Source organism: Panthera leo, chromosome B4 (genome assembly GCF_018350215.1).
Source record: "Panthera leo isolate Ple1 chromosome B4, P.leo_Ple1_pat1.1, whole genome shotgun sequence".
In the NCBI taxonomy this organism is placed as follows: domain Eukaryota; kingdom Metazoa; phylum Chordata; class Mammalia; order Carnivora; family Felidae; genus Panthera; species Panthera leo.
Window position 1 is genome coordinate 71,813,335 of NC_056685.1, and position 20,322 is coordinate 71,833,656.

The 20,322-nt window shown below is 39.6% G+C and overlaps 1 protein-coding gene across 2 annotated transcripts in view; it reads right to left on the reverse strand.

Annotated features, from left to right (window-relative positions):
• Nucleotides 1-20,322, reverse strand: part of NELL2 (neural EGFL like 2) — a 392,940-nt gene that overhangs the window by 319,944 nt on the left and 52,674 nt on the right. Inside the window, exons 1-3 of one of the 2 annotated variants that reach the window (XM_042946301.1) lie at nt 12,954-13,005; nt 12,465-12,550; nt 11,896-12,024 (exon numbers count right to left, since the gene is read on the reverse strand). In XM_042946301.1, coding sequence (XP_042802235.1) covers nt 11,896-12,024; nt 12,465-12,519 — 184 coding nt within the window. In that variant the 5' untranslated portion in view covers nt 12,520-12,550; nt 12,954-13,005. Of the gene's footprint in view, nt 1-11,895; nt 12,025-12,464; nt 12,551-12,953; nt 13,006-20,322 lie in introns of those variants that run through there. The other variant, XM_042946302.1, reaches the window with a different exon arrangement.

Genomic DNA, 20,322 nt, shown 5'->3' on the forward strand with positions numbered 1-20,322 from the left:
GACTCAAAAGAAGAGTTCCTTAGCCTTCTTTAAAGTTACATAAATATAAAACATAACAATGTCACCCCAAAAAAAACAGATCTGCAGTGAATACTTGGACTCAATTCAATGCCACAAATATTCACTTACCGATATTTGCCTGAGCACATTATATGCTGCCATGATAGGACGCTACAAGAAGAAACAAGCCTTAAAGAGATCACAAACTAGTCAGCAAAATAAATACATCCATGGGACAAATTTTTATGGAGTTCTTACTGTATGCTAGACAGTTGGGTTACTGTGAATAAAGCATTCAAAAATCCCTGTTCTTATTGAGCTTAATTTCTAGCAGGAGAGACAGATGATAAACAAATGATAGCAAATGATATATAAGTGTATTACATAGCATGTTAGATGATAAATGCTACAAACACTAACAAATCAGAACAAGGAGTATAAAGAGTACTTGTGAGGTATAGGACTACCTGAAATTTTACTCAGTGGTAAGAGTAGGCCTTATTTTAAAAAACTGATATTAGAGAAAACATTTGAAGGATAGGGGAAAACATGCAGATATATGGGGGGTGGGGGGGAGAATTCCAGGCAAACAGCCAGTCCAAAGGCCCTGAGGCAAAAGAGTAACTGGCCTGTTTGAGGAACAGCAAGGAAGCCGGTGGAGTTAAAGCAAAGTGAGCAAAGGGAGGGATGAACTGATTAGGCTGGAAAAGTAATGGGGTGGTGGAATTGATCATGCAGGTCTTTGTAGGGCATAATAAGAACTTCATCTTTTGAGTGAAATGAAGAACCACTGAATGGGACAAACCAGTAACATGATATGCATTGCATTTTTAAAAGATCGCTCTGGGAGCACCAGGGTGGTTCAGTGAGTTAAGCGTCCAACTCTTGATTTTGGCTTAGGTCATAATTCACAGTTCCTGAGACAGAGCCCTGGGTCAGGATCTCTGCTGACAGCACAGAGCCTGCTTGGGATTCTCTCTCCCCTCTCTCTGCACCCCCCACTGGCAAAATAAATAAATAAACATTTAAAAAATAAAAATAATAAAAGATCACTCTGGCAACTCTGTTGAGAACAGCCTACAGAGGAGCAAAAGCATAAGCAGGAAGACCACGTAAGAGTCTACCGCAGTAATCCAGCGTATAGTGGCGGCTTGGATCAGGAAAGTAGTAACAACGAAAAGAAAACTGGTCAGATTTTTTTACATAAAAACAAGAAAGCTTTAATAAAGTAATACAGTGAGATGGTTGTTTTAATAGAAGATGCTAAGAGAACACAGAGGAAGAAACAATAATTCCACCAAAGGAAGGATTTGTAGTCAAAGTGACAGCTTAGCTGACTCCTGAATAATATGTAAAAGGAAAAAAAAAATCAAGAAGAACCAGAGAAGGAACTGGCATAGAGTTGTTGGTGGCCAGAAGAAACATAGAGTATGACCAGTTCCCTAGGGATCTTACAGTCTTAATAGGGAAACAATACAGCAAGTCACTCAAGACCAGGGTCTCAGGGGCCACTGGGATAAAAATTTGACACAGGGACTCTGGACTATAGAAATAAAGAATATATGCCAGCAAGATACTCAAGAGAAGAAGCCAAAGAAGTAGCAGGAAATGGAAGGAAAGTGACCCCAATTCACAGAAGATCCACAAGACCACCCCAACAGTTCTGTCAACATTAAAACACTGGCTCCTGGGCTAACGTTGAAGACTCCTGAAATATTATCCTCCACCACCAGTTCCCACCTTGCCGAGGAAAGCCAAGCTTCCCCCAACAGAGCCAAGTAATGCCCCCATCATGTCGTTTGCTCCTCAGAACTGCTAACACTTGTCACAACTCAAACACTAAGCTAAACTTTCAATATGTCGAGAAAGTAGTGTGTTTGGGTGCCTACAGAGGAGCTATGCTATGAATCTTCTTTTGTGGGTTTTCTCTCTGGTCCCCCCACTTCTGAACAGTGGTGCAACAGGGCAAATTACACTCCTTCCTCTCCAAATCTGCCATGTGTTCTCATTCCTCTCCACCCACATCTGCATATTCTCTTCCACCCGTAGAACCAAGACAGCAAAAACAGAACAGAAGATGTTTCAGGGCCGGTTTCTTCCCCACTTCAGTTTACCTTCATGTGTCTTCTCTGCCTCATGTGAAAATCACTTCACCTCAGCTCCCTCACAAAACCCACCGCTTCTACCAGGAAGCCCCTAAAATAATCCAAGGAGCATGGTTTTCTGCTAAGCTAATTCGAAAATCAAAAAAAATACTTAAAATACATTAGATGTTTGGTAAATGTCAGACACAGTTTCATCCACAATCTATCTACACATCAACTCTAAGAAGTAGTGCTGCTTTTATCTCAAAGATTAGTTAAGGAACAAGATCAAGGTCATGCAACTAGTGAACAAAGGATTCAAACACAACATGTCCAGCTCTGGAGTCCATGGACCCAACTACTACTGCGTCTCACTATGAATTTACAGTCCCTTCCATCATTTCTTCCCTATGTCCAGGCCATTAGAGTATGACCTTTCAGAGCAGTGGTCTGCTGTCCTCATTCTAAATCCTCCCTTTGTAGGGAAAGATATGTGGTTGCCTGGGTTCCCCATCCCTTCCCCAGAATGAAGAACGTCAGCAGAGGCACCATTAAGAATGACTCGGTAAACAATTGTCCGAGGGCCCAATGGCTGGCAGCAGGCCAAACGGGAAAGGGAAGAGTCAGGCTCCACTTTTCTTCCCACCAGCTCTCTCCCTAGTTCTTTTTAATTACAGTGGCCCATTTCTGAGTTCCAACAAATGAGTTTACAGAGTGAAACAAAAGTCATCATTACAAAAAATATCCAGTAATAAAGCGTTTGCTTATAAAACGAGTTTGCACATATATCTACCTCTTCAATGTTGATTCTAACTGAAACCTAGCTAGCAAAAGATGAAAATTTTCACAGAGTCTATAAAAAACCATGTGAGAAAAGTGCTCAAATGACACACAAAGGCACTAACTTCTGGTGGTCTGACACAGGTAGATAAAAATAAAAAATAATAATTTTACCATTATGACAAACATCAAAACATAATGGTTTGCATTAAAAGGATAAAGAGAGAGCCCTCACATGTTTTTGCAAACACACACACACACACACACACACACACACACACACACACACACACAACACTTGATTTTGCTCTATTTGCTCTGTTTTTAACTCAGTTAAATGATTACATACACTCTGCCATATATACAATGAGGCATATAATTTTCATTGTTTTTAGCTTCATTCTTTAAGATAAAGTCCCAAACTTTCTTCTTCAGTACTTTTTTTTAATATATGAAATTTATTGTCAAATTGGTTTCCATACAACACCCAGTGCTCATCCCAAAAGATGCCCTCTTCAATGCCCATCATCTTCTTCACTATTTATAATTAAATCTCAGTTCCTATTTTACCTCCTCTAATATTTTATGTAAACATCCCCCCCCCATTATACTGTGTGCCCCATTCTTATACACAAAAGCACTGCAGTAAAAAACAAAACAAACAAACAAAAAAAACCCAACTAATAGAATTGAAGTAAAATCAACAGGAGACATATCACACTGTAAGGCCTTAATGTCTGATACCTAAGTTATCAGTTAGCAGGTATTGAATTATAGGCAGGTATTAACAAGAATGGGAAAGAGGGTAGGTGTCTGAAAGACTGGATTCTGGGACCAACATGAGGACAAGGAGCCAGTGGGAGATGGAATAAAGGAAAAGAAAGGTGGAGGCTCTTCACTTTAACTGCTATCCAGGGTATGCCTCAGCCATGACATTCAAAGTCATCCACTTGTTGGAGATTGTCAAGACTGCTCCAGCTCCTCCCAAACCAAACCTATTTGGCATCCCACAGAAATCCCTGGCACTTTTGATAAAGACTTCCAGTTATGCTTGCCCCTGCCCATAGTTATGCCTACCACACTCACTGGGTGCCAAACACCATGCTAAGTGTTATCCATTCTGCTTCTAAAATATTCATGCTAACTTCCCCCCCTCCATTTCTGAATTAACCTTTTGAGGGAGGAAGGGTCTATTTTTAAAAAATAAATACAATCAAAAAGCCCGGTGCTTCATTTTGTTCTTTGCTCCCAGAATGATCTCATAGCTAAATGATGGAGAGAATTTCTTAAAGACTCAGCATTCAGTATGAAGCCTCTGACTTTACACGTTAAGAAATTATTTTAATTTTTTCTAACGTTTATTTGTTTTTGAGAGAGAGAGCGAGTGAGTGAGTGACCGAGCAGGGGAGGGGCAGAGAGAGAGGGAGGCACAGACTCTGAAGCAGGCTCCAGGCTCCGCCCTGTCAACACAGAGCCCCCTGCGAGCATCAAACTCACAAACCGTGAGGTTATGACCTGAGCCTAAGTCAGATGCTTAACCAACTGAGCCACCCAGTTGCCCCAGAAACTATTTTAAACTACAAATGACTAACATAACTTTAACCAGCTAATTCAAGTTTCCAACAACCCTACAAACACACTCTCATGCATAGTAGAGAGAGGGCTCAAAATAAAATTTAATTCAGTTACAAAACAAATGGATGCTAATGTTTAACATATATATTAGTTTCCTATGGTTGCTGTAACATATCACTTTAATGGCTGAATCAATGCAAATTTATTATTTCACAGTTCTGAGGGTCAGAAGTCCAAAATGAATTCATTAGGCTAAAATCAAGGTGTTTGCAGGGCTGTGTTTCTCCTAGAGGTTCTAAAAGAAAAATCCTTTTTTTTTTTTTTTTTTTTTTTTTTGCTTTTTATAGCTTCTAGGAGCTTCCCACATTCCTTGGCTCACAACCAGCTTCCAACTTCAAAACCAGCAATGACCTATCAAGTCTTTCTCACAATGCATCACACTGACACTGATGCCTCTACCTCCCTCTTCCGTAAATTAAGGTATCCTTATGATTACATGGGACCCACTCAGATAATCCAGGATAATCTCCATATTTGACATCACCTGATTAGCAACCTTAACTACTTCTTTTTTTAAAATGTTGGTTTATTTTGAGAGAGAGCAAGTGCACATGAGCTGAGGAGGGGCAGTGAGAGACAGACAGAGAGAGAGAGAGAATCCCAAGCAGACCCAGCACAGAGCCTAACTTCGGGCTTGAACCCATGAACCGTGAGATCATGACCTGAACCAAAATAAAGAGTCAGACGCTTAACCAGTTGAGCCACCCGGATGCCCTACCAACCTTAATTGCTTTTGTAACCTTAATCCCCCCCTTGCCAAGTAACATACTATATTTACAGGTTCTGAGGGTTTAGTATGTAAACGGTTGGGAGACCATTATTCAGCCTACAACAGCCCGTCTTTCACACCCAAAGATTCATATGCATCCCACATGCAAAATACATTCACTCTATCCAAAAGTCCCCAAAGTCTCAACTCAGTAGAATATCAACTCGAAGTTTAAATCTGGTCTAAATCTTATCAATTCAAAAGCCCCAAATGTCAACACCTAAATCAGGTACAAACGAGGCCTTGGGTACCATCCATCCCGAGGCACAGTTCCTCTCCATCTGTGAACCTGTCAAGCTCAAGAAACAAGATGTCTGCTCCCAAAATACAATGGTGCAATAGACATGGGATAATAATTATAGACATTCCCATGCAAAAAGAGAGAAAATAGAAGTTTAAAAATTAAACATCAGACTCATGCAACTTTGAAATCCAGCTAGGCAAATTATATTTGATTTCAAAGTCTAGGAATAGTCCTCTGTGGTCCTTGGCTCCACCTCCTGGGATCTCAGCTGTGCCTTCTAGGCTCTCAGTTGTACCCTCTTAGTCAACCTTATTTTTTCATAAAAGGTGGTTCGTGTTTGCAGCTGAGTAATCAGCTTGTTTCTTGCTTGTAGAATTTTAGGGATCAACAACCTTCTTTTACTACATCCTCACTTCCCTTTTCAGGCCCAGCCAGTTGCATTTTTGCTGGTATAGTATTCTCAAGAACCACATGGGTCCCCCCATATGTGTCATGGTGATTTACTCCATTAGACAAGAGGCTCCTCCACAGATATTTCTTGGCTACATTTATCTCTGTAACTGGCTTCTGCTGAGATGTTTGAGGGAATCCATGAGTTGCATGTTCAATTTCTTCAAAGAGCCCTCTATGTGACTGAGTACTCTGACCTTACTGCTGCGACCCTAGCAAAATATTTTCCCTAGAAAACCATCGGCTTTCTCTCCAAGGCAGGCATTCCTGACAAGGAATCTCCTCACTTTAGCATCATTTTCAATCTGGGAGGCTGAGAATTTCCCAAATATCAAGTTCTGGTTTCATTCTGTTTAATAGTTTTTCCTTCAATCTGCCTCTCTCACTTTTTACTAGAGGAAGCAGTACGAAAAACCCAGGCTGCACCTTCAATAATATGCACATAAATCACCTCAGCTAAATACCTAAGTTCATATTTACAAGCTTTACTTTGCACATAACTGCAGGACGCAATTTAGCTAAGCTTTCTGCCACTATATAACAAGGATCCCCTTTCCTCCAGTTTGCAATAGCATGTTCCTGATTTCTATCTAAGCTCCCAGGGGCAAGTGTCTTTAACGTCCACATAACCAACAGTTCATGACAATTTAAGAATTCTCTAAGGTGATTTAGGATTTCTGTACCACACTCTTCATTTTCTTCTAAATCCTTCCTAGTAGAATTGCCATCACCATATTGTTCCTAACAGTCTATTCAAGACAATCTAGGTTTTCCTATAATGTTCTTCAAAATTCTTCGAGTCTATGCCCATTTCCCAATTGCAAAGCCACTTCCACATTTTTGGGTATTTCTTACAGCAGCCCCCACATCCACATATCAAAATCTGTACTAGTTTCCTATTGCTGCTATAAAAAAATCACCACAAGCTTAGTGACTTCAGTCAACACAATTTATTATCTCACAGTTCTGGAGGTCAGAAATGGGCTAAAATCAAGTGTCAGCAGCGCTGGACACTCTAAGGGAAAATCCATTTTCTTGCCTTTTTCACCTTCTCATGACTGCCCACACTCTTTGGCTCATGGCCTACTTTTATCTTCAAAGGCAGCAATGGCAGGTTGAGTCATTCTCTCATTGCATCACTGACACTGACTCTTCTAGCTCCCTCTTCCAGATCTAAAGGACCTTTGTGATTACATGGGGACTAACCATAGAATCCAGAATAGTTCTTACCCTAAGGTCAGTTGATTACCAACCGCAACTCTACATACATCTTAATTTCCTCTTGACAGGTAACATAACACAGTATCAGGTACCTAGTATTAGGACATGAACATCTTTGAGGAAGCATTATTCTGCCTACCACAATATATCTTTATGTAATGACAAATTTTCAATTCTCTTCTATTAACATGGCCTACCCTGTAATCTGGTCTCTGCTCTCTTCATTTGTGATCATTTCATATCACAACCATATGCTTCCACTACTCTGAATTTCTTCCATTTTTTTCAAATGCACAATGCTCATTCCAGGCTTGGGATCTTGGTTCATGCTATTTCCTTTGTCTCTGTGATTCTCCCTCTCTGAATCCCCATAGCCCCTCTTCTACAGACTAAGTATCCTTCAGCTATCAGCTTAAATGACTCTTCTTCAAAGATAGTCTCCCTGATCCTATGACTCCCTAGATTATAGATTCCCATTGCACTCTTAGTTTTTCTTCATAGCGTTTACCTTAACAGTGATTAAATTATTATCCATGTAAATATTTATTTAATGACTATCTTTAAGACACTCTGAAACTAAAGTTCTAACTTATTCCTTTGCTTCATGCCTAATACCTAGCAGGATACAACTGCACAACAAAAATTTATTTAAATGAATGAACATATCTCCTTTAATCCCGATAACAACATTAATTTTATAATTGAGGGTGCTGAAATTCAGAGAAATTGAGTAACTTCACCATAGTAAAACAACTAATGAGATTCCACTTGGGTCTATCTTGACTTCTAAGCCCATCTCTTTGTCACTGTGTTATTCTATTCTATTGGGGCACCAATGACCACTGTCCCTAGTCCATGGATGTCCACTGACCATCATATTGACAAATACTCATTGCAAGCTTGCTTTCCTTAATGCAGATACCTTTACCTAATAAAGTCAATGGCCTAACACCAAATGCCCAATTTCAGTCCTGTTTTTAAATACTGACCTAAGAGTAGGCTTGTGGACGTTTTTTTCCCTTTAAAATCTTAAAGTTCTTTAAAAAAAATAACTACTAGCCTTATTTAAAAAAAAAAAAATTTATAACATTTATTTATTTTTGAGACAGAGAGAGACAGAGCACGAACGGGGGAGGGGCAGAGAGAGAGGGAGACACAGAATCGGAAGCAGGCTCCAGGCTCTGAGCCATCAGCCCAGAGCCTGACGCAGGGCTCGAACCCACGGACCGCGAGATCGTGACCTGAGCCGAAGTCGGACGCTTAACCGACTGAGCCACCCAGGCGCCCTGACTCCTAGGCTTATTTTTAAATTCCCAACTCAGGAAGAAAATATGCTTTGATTTTATCTTACTTCTCTTGCGGGGATTAATGATATCATAAAATCTGTGAACACCTTAGAAGAAATTTTATTAAACCAACAGATGAAACTATCAACTTTGGGAATCTGGCCAAAGAAAGTGTTAAAACCAAAGATCTAAAAAATCATGCTAACATTGCTAGAAAGTGCTAGAACTGTGTTTCTTATGCTCTCTTTCTTGGTCTCCCATGACAGAGAAGAAAGAACATTATCATTACAAATATTTCCTAGACTTTAAACAAGGTAAGTAGGTAGAATTCTATCTACAATTACACTAGTCCTTAAGATTTCAGAACTCTTTACAAGCCTTCAGAGGTCTTTTCATTGTCAGCATTCAGTCCTCTATTTTTTAAAAATGTAATATATTTTTGTGGCTATGAGTCAGACTGAAGCTAGAAATACTTAGATTTTGATGTAGATTCCAAACTGTTGCTTGGATACTTTTTCCTTTTGAAAATGATTATAACTGGCACACATAAAAAGCCACATTTATTAAAGGATGATCTAATTTAGCATCTTCTTACTTCAATTTCCAATTCAGCTACAAATCAAATTTCAACAACAACAAAACAATTTTAAGTGATACTAAATTTTTAGTGATACAGTTGCTATTATGATAAAAACCAGATATGACTTGGAAATATATTCCCACTTGCTTTTATTATCATATATAATAAAATATAATTATTAATATAGATTCATATTGCACAATAATTTACAAAAGTTATTTTATAGTTTCAAAAAGCACTGAATTACAAGCATCTTAAATAGCACCACAGAGAATAATGAAGTAGTCAAAAGGAGAAGCAATATTAAATGAGCAAAAATCATTGGGAAATTATATGCTGAGGTTTCTTTATTTCAAAGCTAAGAGACAAAAGAAGATGGTTTTATCACTGCAGGAGAAATTTAATGGTTCAAAATCTCTTCCATCTATATAGAACATATTTGATAGCACAAAGTAACTTATCTGATAGGTTCATGTGAAATCTGAGAGCATCTCACAAGTTTTGTAATTTGTTACCATCCTATGATATTTGACACACTATACGAAAATATCTGCAACACCCTCAATTGACCATAAATCAAATCCATCAAATCTTCAGAATCTAAAAGCTTTTGTCTCTCTAAAAGCCATGGAATCCCCGTGAAGCAGTAGGAGTTAGAAGTGGCTTCTTAACAATATTTTCTAATAGCAGAGAAAAGGTATTTCCAAGGTAATGCAGAACTACCAAGCAGAGCCAAAGATCCACCTGTTGTCAATTGATAATCTAAATCTCAGAATAAAAGAAGTTAGTAGAGCATAATCAATAGATCAGTAACATATGCCTACTGAGAACACAGCAGGTAGCAAATACTTGCTGATTGATTGGCTATATGAAATAAAGCTCATAATTTGGCAGGAAATGAAATTTTACATCTTCAGTTCTCAAAAACTAGATTTGTTAGGCATTTACTCAGTGCAGGGCTTAGTACCAACAAGGAAATAAAATCAATTCATTGATATGCATTGATAAGTAGTTACAATGGACAATTCATTTGCAACACAATGCCTACCTTGATGAACTGGCAATTTAAATAAAGATGAATACTAAATACTGCTTTAAAAAAATTAACCAGGAAAAGATATTTGTGCCTTGAGACTATTTCCTAGAAATTGTCTAATTGTCTAGCATGAGAACATAAAATCACAGTCCTGAAGGTTTCTAGTTGTGACAGCTCAGATACTCTTCTGAGAAAACTAAGAACACTAGTATAATTTAAAGGAGCTTTGGAAATTTTAAGGGCACTTCAACATCATTTGTTTATTAGGAGCGTTAGCTTCTGTAAAGCTTTTCAGTTACTCAGATTAGCAGTCCTGAAATAACTTCGCTTCCAGTTCACAGGGACTGAAAATCAGAGGTTTTAAAAAGAAGAAAAAAGGAAGAAAAAACCAGAAGCTTATCCCTAATGACACTTCTCTTCCACTTTGTGAATTTTGCTGACAGTCTAGTTTTATTTCCTTTATTAGATTTAGTCATTCTTTTTAAAGGATTCGATAGCTAGGCTGCACCTCTACCCCTCCCCCCAAAAGACGTTTCAGTAAATAAAATATCATCACAAATATTTATCACAATAGAAATAGTTAGTGGGCTCACCATAATTAAAACAGAAAGTGACATTTTTTATAAGAGTAAGCTTGTTTTAAATAACTGCAGCACATGTCAATTTCCTCCTTTTCCCGTTGTAAGCTTTAGTGCTACTACTGTCCATGGTGACACATACTGGCTATGTCAGGCAACAACACCACCACAGAGACATTCAAGTTTTATTTTATTTCTGTTTCTTGGTGGCAGATTTGCTGAAGTGGTTTTATTTTGCACATCCAACTCTTTAGTAATTATGAAGCCATGGCACCAAAATCACACAAGAAAACTCAGGGTGGCTAGTTTAGTCAGTTCATCAGCTATGTTAAGCCAAACTTCATTTCTCTTTTACCTTCATCTGTACTTCACCATATATGAAACGAATCTTTCTGTATGTGTTTAGCTACCTTTTAGAATCTCATATTACAAATCAAGCAATATTCAAAAGCTTTGGTAAATCAAAGGTGACAGCTTGATGTACTGGAATTTGCTTCAAACTATACTTTTATATATAAATTATGATGTAGACATGCGTGTATGGCCAACGTCCACTGACTTAAAAGAAAAGTTTTATTATATTAAGTATACAATTAATGGTGATACAAGATATACCTTTGAATTAAAATTTATTTGAAAGATTTTCAAAATCATATTTAAGAGAATATTATTCTTTCTCATTGTTAGAGTAGAATCGTGATCTTTCAATAAGAAATTGTTTTACATATAGTATGTTTGTGATATACAGTAGATAAAATTATTGAGAGGTATTCATTTTTCCAGAAAGCTACTCCACATAAAGAAATTCCTCCCAACCAGGCACCATTGTACCTGGAACTTTCAGAGAGCAGTGTCTTAACTAAGATTAAGCTATCCTATTTTCTACCTAAATCAATTTCACCCGAATGAGGCGTTTGTGCTATAATTCATTGTTCCCCAGACTCTAAAATCAACCATCTGCCATCGGAGTTTCTGTACAGTAATTAAGGAACTATCCATTAGAACTGGCAAGAGTACAAAGTAAGGAGGTGGGGGCGGGAGGGGAGAAAAACCAAACCACTTAAAAAGAGATGGAAGGTGTGTGTCTGTCACGTTAACCCCTCCATATCTCAGGTCCAGATTACTGTCATCATCCATGAGGCAATACAGAAGTTAGGAGGAGCTGCGAGGCCAACTCCCTCCTGGGTTATCGGAACTGAAACCGCACTGGGGACTCGGCGCGCACTCCATACCTTGAAAGAGAAAGGCTTTCGTCCCATTATGCAGCCCGGGGACCTGGCGCACTCCAGTCGTGGACTCCCCAAGTTCTAACTCTGTTAAGACGTCAATCTGTAGAGAGGGGTCCACACCAAGCCCCCAAACTGGTGGGAGGGTGGGGGAGAAAGAAAAATCTGCATCAAAATGCAAGCCTCTTCCTCCAGGGCAGCAAAGAACCGAGTCTAAGAGATAATAATTGGGAACTGATGAGGGAGGCGACTCCCTCCTCCGCCGTGCGAAGCCTTACCTGAGATCAGCAGCCAAGCTTTAAATAGCGGAGCACCCAGTCCCATTTCCCTGACCTACTTTAAACCCCTCTCGGTGCAAAGTTCCCCCTCGGCCCTCAGACCCCGGACTAGGGGTGTGACCCGCCCTAGCGTCTCCAAGGCAAGCACAGAAAAATCCAAATGCAAACCCACCCCTACTCCAAGCTTCCCACTCCAGACCTACTTTGGATTGAGGAAAAGCAAGGCGTCCCCAACCAGCTCCGGCTGCCCCCAGGCGGGGGCCATCCCATCCCCCGCCCCATCTCTGGGCCACTCACCTGCTCCGAGACCGAAGATCAAACAGAATGTTCTCAGTAAGACCCGAGACTCCATGGTGTGGATCTGCTCAGTCCATCGTCTCCCTCTTTAAAAAATAAAAATAAAAATAAAAATCGAAGAGGTTCTCGGAATCAAGCGGGAAAATAGCGTTTGTGTCTCCTGCCGCTGCCTCGCATTTACTGATTAGTAGGATTAATATGAATTGGTTCCCTAAGAAAAAAATGGGAGGACACCCCAGGCACGTGAAGAACTTGGACCCTCCAATGCGCACATCATTCCCACACGCAGAGCCGAGGCGGCAGCGCCGGCAGAGCCGGGGGCCCAGAGGGAGGGGTCGGGCTCGCCCGGGGGCTGCTCCGCCGGGGAATTAGCTCCGGAGCTGAATAAAAGCAGCCGAAGTCACGACACCCCCAGAGGAAGGGAGGCGGCCCCAAGAAAGCCGGGGGTGAGGCTGCCCCGCACCCGCCCGTCTTCCCCACCGCGCGAACCTGTTGTAAAAGCAGAGACAATGGAGAGAGCGCCGGAGACGCGCGGAGGAGAGACGGCTCCCCCGGAGCGGGAGGGGCAGGCCCGGGGAGGCGGGGAGACCAGGAGCGGGGAGGGACCGCCGAGGGCGAGGCCAGGCGCTTCGCGTCCCTCTCCAGCACGGGGCTCCTTGGTCTCCAAGCCCCGTCTAGCGAGCCCCGGAGCTGCTGCAGCCCCGCCCTCCTATCCCCCCCCCCCCCGACCCCCGCCCTCACTCTCTGGCCCCGGGGAAGCCAACCTCCTTTCGGGATCGAAAGATCTAAATTCAAGGTGCTAAGTTGATGGGCGGTCTTTGCTCTCACCCCTTGATTTGGGACGCGTATCTTGAAAGACAGACGGGAGAGAAAGGACCACCCAGTCGCAGAAGGCAAGGCTAGGAGACGCGCTCGCCCGCCCTTTAGGCAAAGGAGGGAAGCCCGCGTATTGTGTACTGGGCTCCGAAACAGCCCCGGGGACTGGAAAAGGAACTCCCTCTCTGGGGCATGCGGCGGAGGGCTGCCAAAGCCTGCTAGACTCTCCTGGTGGAGCCGGACGAAGTAGAGAGAGACAGGGGGAGGCGGGAGGCGAGCCTGGAAATCCCTGCGAGCCCTAGCGGAGAGGTTCCCTGCCCGGGGCGGGGCGCTGGAGAGCTTCCCAGACACGGAAGGCGTCGGGGAGAACTTATCCTGGAACTGCTGGACAGCTCCGGGACCTAGAGCGCCCCCTGCCAAACAGCGCCGAGAACCGGACTCTTGGTTCTCCAGGACCAGCACACAGCAGGAGACAAGGGCAGCAGAGCGAGTGTGCCTGTCCACGCTGAAAAGAAGAAATGATAGGTAGGTGGATAAATGGATGGATGGATGGACGGATGGATGGATGGATCCATGCATGCATAAGAGAAAGAGAGCAGAGAGAGAAGAGAGAAATAAAGAGGAAGGCAGAGCCTGGGCAAGAAAGAAGAGCGCCCCCCGCCCATTGTTGACCACACTCAAGCACTCAAGCAGGCTCTACACGCCCTTCCCACCTACACGCTAGGACCGTAACAGCGAGGTCATTTGAGGTCTAATTCTCAACGCGCAAAAGTATATTCAAGGTCAATTGCATATATTTTTCAACACAGCCCTAAAATTCTGAGGTAAATCTCAACAAAATTCAATGCCCATATTGAACAGAATTTCAAAAGTGATTAAAATGTTAATTGCTCCAAAGATTGAGTTTCTTAACTTTCCATCCAAATAGATTCTGAATTCTCTAACAGGATGCTGCACAGCTAGTTACCAAAATAACTATAGGGTACAGTCTGAGTCTCCAGTAGAGAAATATGTACTATATTATACTATAATGGGATGAGGGGGATGTTTTAGCTCTATTCTTGGAATTTTTAAGGAAAAAAAACAGAATCTGGACATTTTTTCAGTTTAATTTTTAATTTTCTCTATCAAATTTTCCACTTAAATCTATTTGAAATTTTTTAAACTTTAAGAAAGAAATATTCCAGTACTTACATGAAGTATTGTATGAAATTTCCTAAATTTGAAAAAAAAAATATAATCTAGTTGAATTGATTAATTCAAAGGAAATTATTCATCAGGAAAATAAAGATTTTTCTATAGGAGTACATCAAAAATATTGGATTGTAATAAGTATCTATAAATGTTACATAAATTTCAGATAATGGAATTATTTAATATTCTAATAAGAAGGAAAAGTAAATATACATATACATACATATTTACATGTAGAAGTTCTCTCAACCTATATGTACTCAACCAAATCACAGAATCAGGAATACTCTCCAATCTCTCTGATGCTCACCTCTTATATGCTGAAAGCTGATGGTCAGTAAGCTTATCTCTAGCCTCCCCCCCCCCCCACTTATGCTCTCTCCAGAAGAGTGGTATTTTGTATCCAAAATTATTGCAGTTGAAACTGCTACTATAATTATGTGACCTAATTAAAGTAATGGAAGCCATTAAAATATGACTACAGAGAGAGACAGAGAAGAGTGAGCTATTTCTATAAAACTAAAGTATAAAGCTTTGGAAACCTGTAAGAAAGGTGAGTCATTGTATTAGGTACGGCAGGGTTATCAGCCTGGGTAGGGGTTCTCAACTTTGGAGCTATGGACATTTTAAGGTTGGACACTTCTTTGTTAGGACTGTCCTGTGCCTTGTAAGATGATTAATAGCATCCCTGGTCTCTATCCACTTAATGCCAGTATTTTCAATATTTCATTTTATCTATATGTCCTGTAATTATACGTTTTTGTGTAGCTTCTTAAATTGATGCTCTAGGGAATACAACATACATACTTAACTTTTCACCATTTCCTCTATGGTAGATGAAGTATGAGGTAGTCTCTATGCTACCACTTCCATTGGAATGTGGAAACTTTACCAGGATATTGGTCCTTTTATCTTCCTTTATGTTGTCGTTGCCTTATGTATTAAATCAGCATACACTGAAACTTCCTTCAGATAATGTCAAAACGTTTGCTTGAAGTCACTGTGGGAGGCATAATAATGGCCTTCCCCACCCTCCAAAAATACATGTCCTAATCACTAGAACTCGTGAATGTTACCTTACCTAGTAAAGGGATTTAAGGTTGAGGATGGAATTAAGATTTCTATTCAGGTGACTTTAAAATAGATTATCCTGGATTGTTTGGACGTGACCAATAAAATCACAAAAGTCTTTACATGTGCAAGAGAATGGCAGAAGAGTTCAGAGTGGCCTAAAATGAGAAGAATTTGTTTTGCTGTTGCTGTCTATGCAGATGGAAGACTACAGAAGGACTGGGAGCCTAGGTATGTCAGTGTACAGCCTCAAGAAGCTGGAAAATATGAGAAAAAGGATTCCCCCTACATCCTTGGAGCAGAACAGAACCCTGCCAATACCTTGATTTTAGTCCAGTGAGATTCATTTGAAGCTTTTGAGCTACAGAACTATAAAATAATAAATTTTTGCAGTTTTAATCCACTAACTTTGTGGCAATTTGTTTCAGCATTCACAGAAAACTAAGGTAAACACTCACCACATAATGAACAGTTCAATTGAAATAATAGATTCTACTGACCCTGAAAGGACTCCCTTCTACCATATACAAACCTAAACAAAATGTTTAATATTTTTTTATTCATAAGAAGAAAGAGGGGCTTCTGGGTGCCTCTGTCGGTTGGGCGTCTGACTTCGGCTCAGGTCATGATCTCGCGGTTTGTGACTTTGAGCCCTGCATCGGGTTCTGTGCTGACAGCTCAGAGCCTGGAGCCTGCTTTGGATTCTCTGTCTCCCTCTCCCTCTGCACCGTCCCCTGCTCATTCTCTGTCTCTCTCTGTCTCAAAAATAAATAAAACATTAAAAAAAGTTTAAAAAAAAAAAAGAAGAAAGAAAATTCTCAGATGCTATGAGGAAAAAAGTAGGTGGAGATTGGCAGAGAAAGAAGTAGCCAATTCAATGATTGGGCGAGGGCAGGTCATAGGGCTTCAGACTCAATGGGGGCCCTAAGACAATGGGGTAGGATTTTAATATCCACACAAGAACTGGAAACAATGAATTATGGCCAAAGCCAGAAGAGATGAAGGTGTTAATGGTCCCTCTAATAAAAATAGGAAGCTTTGAAGGATTATACTGTATATAAAAAGAAACTTTAAAAATTTTGTACATTTGTCTAAGATGTGACAAAAGTGCCTTCCAGCTACACATGACCACAGGTGGAAAATAAAGTCATCTATAATAAATGTCAAATCTCAAGCCTTGCCACTTGCAGACACACAGTATAAAGTTACACTCCCTGCTGGTGTAGGAATTCTACAGACAGAAATTAGAATAAGACCCACAGAGTGTCCTGAAGAAGAAAATGTAAAACTTCTATTAAGGGACCTTCCAGCACCTTTAGCATGTGAGGAAAATTTCTGATGAGGATAAGATCACAATATAATAATATTAATAATAATAACAACAACAACGACGATGACAACAACACTGGAATAAAGTACCATGAAAGACAGTCAGGAGACACCACACAGAAAAAGACCATTAGTATCTCATGAACTCAGCATATCATAAAAATGTGAAAGTATAAAATAAGTATGTTAAATGATTAAATTTTTTTGTGAAGGAATAGAAAAAAAATAATGAAAGAATAGAATTGTATGAGAAAAGATTAGGCAGATTTCAAAGGAAATCAAATAGAACTTCTGGAAATACAGGTATATTTAAAAACAATATTTAAAAAACATTGGCTAGGGGCACCTGGAAGGGCTTAGTCAGTTCAGCACCTGACTCTTGGTTTTGGCTCAGGTTATGATCTCGTGGTTTGTGAGTTGAGGCCTGCATTGGGCTCCAGGCTGACAGTGCGGAGCCTGCTTGGGATTCTCTTTCTCCCCCTTTCTCTGCCCCTCCCCCGCTTTCTTTCTCTCCCTCTCAAAATTTAATAAATAAACTTTAAAAAAATGGCTATAAAAAAAGCAGCAGATAAAATAGACCTGAAAATTAGTGAACAAAAAAATTGGAGAACAAAAATTGAGAACTGAGAATGCACCAAGAATGATAAGATGAAACACACAAAAAAGTCTATGAATATTAGAGATAGAAGATCCAACACAAACAACTTAGAGATATGGAATAAGAGACTAGAGAGAATGGAAGCAGACACTGTTATAGGAAATGTTTAAGCAACAAGTAAAAATCTTTCAAAAGTTAAAGATATGAGATTCTAATTCTGGGTAAGAGGGAATAAGCACACTCCCCTCTCTCTCTCCCATTGAATGCTATCGAATCTGGACAGAATGCATGTAGTATTTGAGGACTCAGAAAATTAAATAGCAGCAGGCAAACTGAGAAAGAAGACCAGAGTTTGAAGTACAACCATACTGGCACTGAGTACTTCTAAGAATAAACCACCACCCAAGTCACAGACTGCCTATAAAAGGCTAGTCAAAATTTGCAATCTAAATCCAATTGAGGCATTTGCCTGCTTGAAAAAAAAAAAGAAAGAAAGAAAGAAAAAAAAAAGACATCCTCTATAGTACTGAACAAAACTCAGAGTCTCATAACATAATATTAAAATATTCAGGGGGTGCCTGGGTGGCTCAGTCAGTTAAGCGTCTGACTCTTGATCTCAGCTCAGGTCATGATCTCATGGTCCGTGAGGGTGAGCCCCACATCAGGCTCCGTGCTGACCTTGAGAACCCTACTTGGAATTCTCTCTCTTGCTCTCTGTCTCTCTTATTCTCTCACTCTCTCTCTCTCTCTCAAAATAAATAAATAAACAAAATTAAAATATTCAGGATATAATCTGAAATTATTTAGCATATGAAAAACCAGGGAAATTTCAACTTACGTGAGAAAAATATAATCAACAAACACTAATGCCAAGATGACACAGACATTGGAATTTATTTAAAAAAAAAAAAGACATTAAAGAGCTATTACCAAAATGCTCCCAAAAAAATAAAGGCAAATACTCTTGAAACAAATAAGAAGACAGAAAGTGGTAGCAAATAAATAAAAGTAGAAATTTTAGACCTGAAAAGCATAATAACCAAAAATTTTAAACTCATTAAAATGAGCTCAGTACTAGAGATGACAGAGGAAAGAGTGAGCTTGATAGGTCAATTGAAATTATCCAATCTGAACAACAGAGGGGACAATTTTTTAATTAATATAGCAGCAGAAATTTGTGAGAGGAAATCAAAAGGACACTATTTCATCAGAATCCCGAGAGAGTTCAATACCAAAATAAGTATTTCAAGAAATAATGGCCTAAGACTCCTTGAATTTGTCAAAATATGTAAACTTGTGCATTCAAGGAGCTCAGTAAATCCCAAAGAGGATAAACTCAAAGTTATCCATGACCAACCATATCATAATTAAACTGCTGAAAACAATAAAAAAAGAAAACTATCACAAAGGAAAAAACATTGAAAGCAATCAGAGAAAAATGACACATTATTTATAGGGAAGCAACAATTTAAATGAATACAGACTTCTCATCAGAAACCACAAAGGCTAGATGGAGGGGAATAACATTTTTTAAAGTGTTCAAGAATACTGTCATCCCAGAATTCTGTATCTGGTGAAAATATCCTTCAGGAATAAAGATGAAGGAAAAAAATATTCTCAGATGAAGAAAATCTGAAAGAATTGGTTGTCAGCAGGCCTACTTTGAAAGAATTGCTACAGGAAGTTCTTCAAACAGAATGGAAATGATAACTGAAAGACAACTAGCATATCAGAAATCAAGAAATAGCAACAGAAATGGTAAATATCTAGGTAAACATAATAGACTATTCTTTTCTTGAGTATTGTAAAATATGTTTGATGGTTGTATTCGTTTTCTATTGCTGGTATAACAACCACAAATTTAGCAGCTTAAAATAATACAAATTTATGATCTTACAGTTCTGTAGGTCATAAATCTGATGCTGGTCTCATCAGGCTAAGCTCAAAGTGTTGATAAGGTTGTATTCCTTTCTGAAGTCTCTAAGAAAACCCTTTTTCAACTTCTAGACAGTGCATTCCTTGGCTCATTACCCCCTTCCATCTTCAAAGCCAGCAACAGCAGACTAAATCCTTTTGACAGTGCATCCTCTGTTTCTCTGACTACAGTTTGGAAAGGTCCTCAGCTTTTAAGCACTTACATGCTAACATTGGGGTCACCTGGATAATCTAGGATAATTCCTCCACCTGAAGGCCCTTACCCTTAATCATTTGTACAAAGTCCTTTTTCATGTCAGGGGACATATTCACAGGTTCTGGGGATTAGGGTGTGGACATCTATAAAGAGACATTCTTCTGGTTATCATACTGATTGAAAGAATTATTTTAAAATTGTCTAAAGGGAAGGGCACCTGGGTGACTCAGTCCATTAAGTGTCCAACTTCAGCTCAGGTCATGATCTCGTGGTTTATGAGTTTAAGCTATCATCTGTCTCTGCGCTGACAGCTCAGAGCCTGGAGCCTGCTTGAGATTCTGTGTCTCCCTATCTCTCTGCCCCTCCCCTGATCATGCTGTCTCTCTCTCTCTCTCAAAAATAAATATTAAAAAATATAAATTAATTAATTAATTTAATAAAGTAAAATTGTCTAAAGGGGTTTCAAACTATATATATTTAATGTATAAAACAATCACAACATAAAGAGATGAGGATAAAGGAACCAATATGGTGGTAAAGTTTCTATATTCTAACTGAAGTGGTAACATATGAACTCTAATTAGACAGGAAAAATTAAGTAGTATATTTTATTCTCTAGAACATTAATTTAAAAAGTTATACAAAGATATAGTTAAAAAATACAATAGATGACCTGGAATATGAAAAAATATTCAAATAACTTGAAAGAAGGCAGGAAA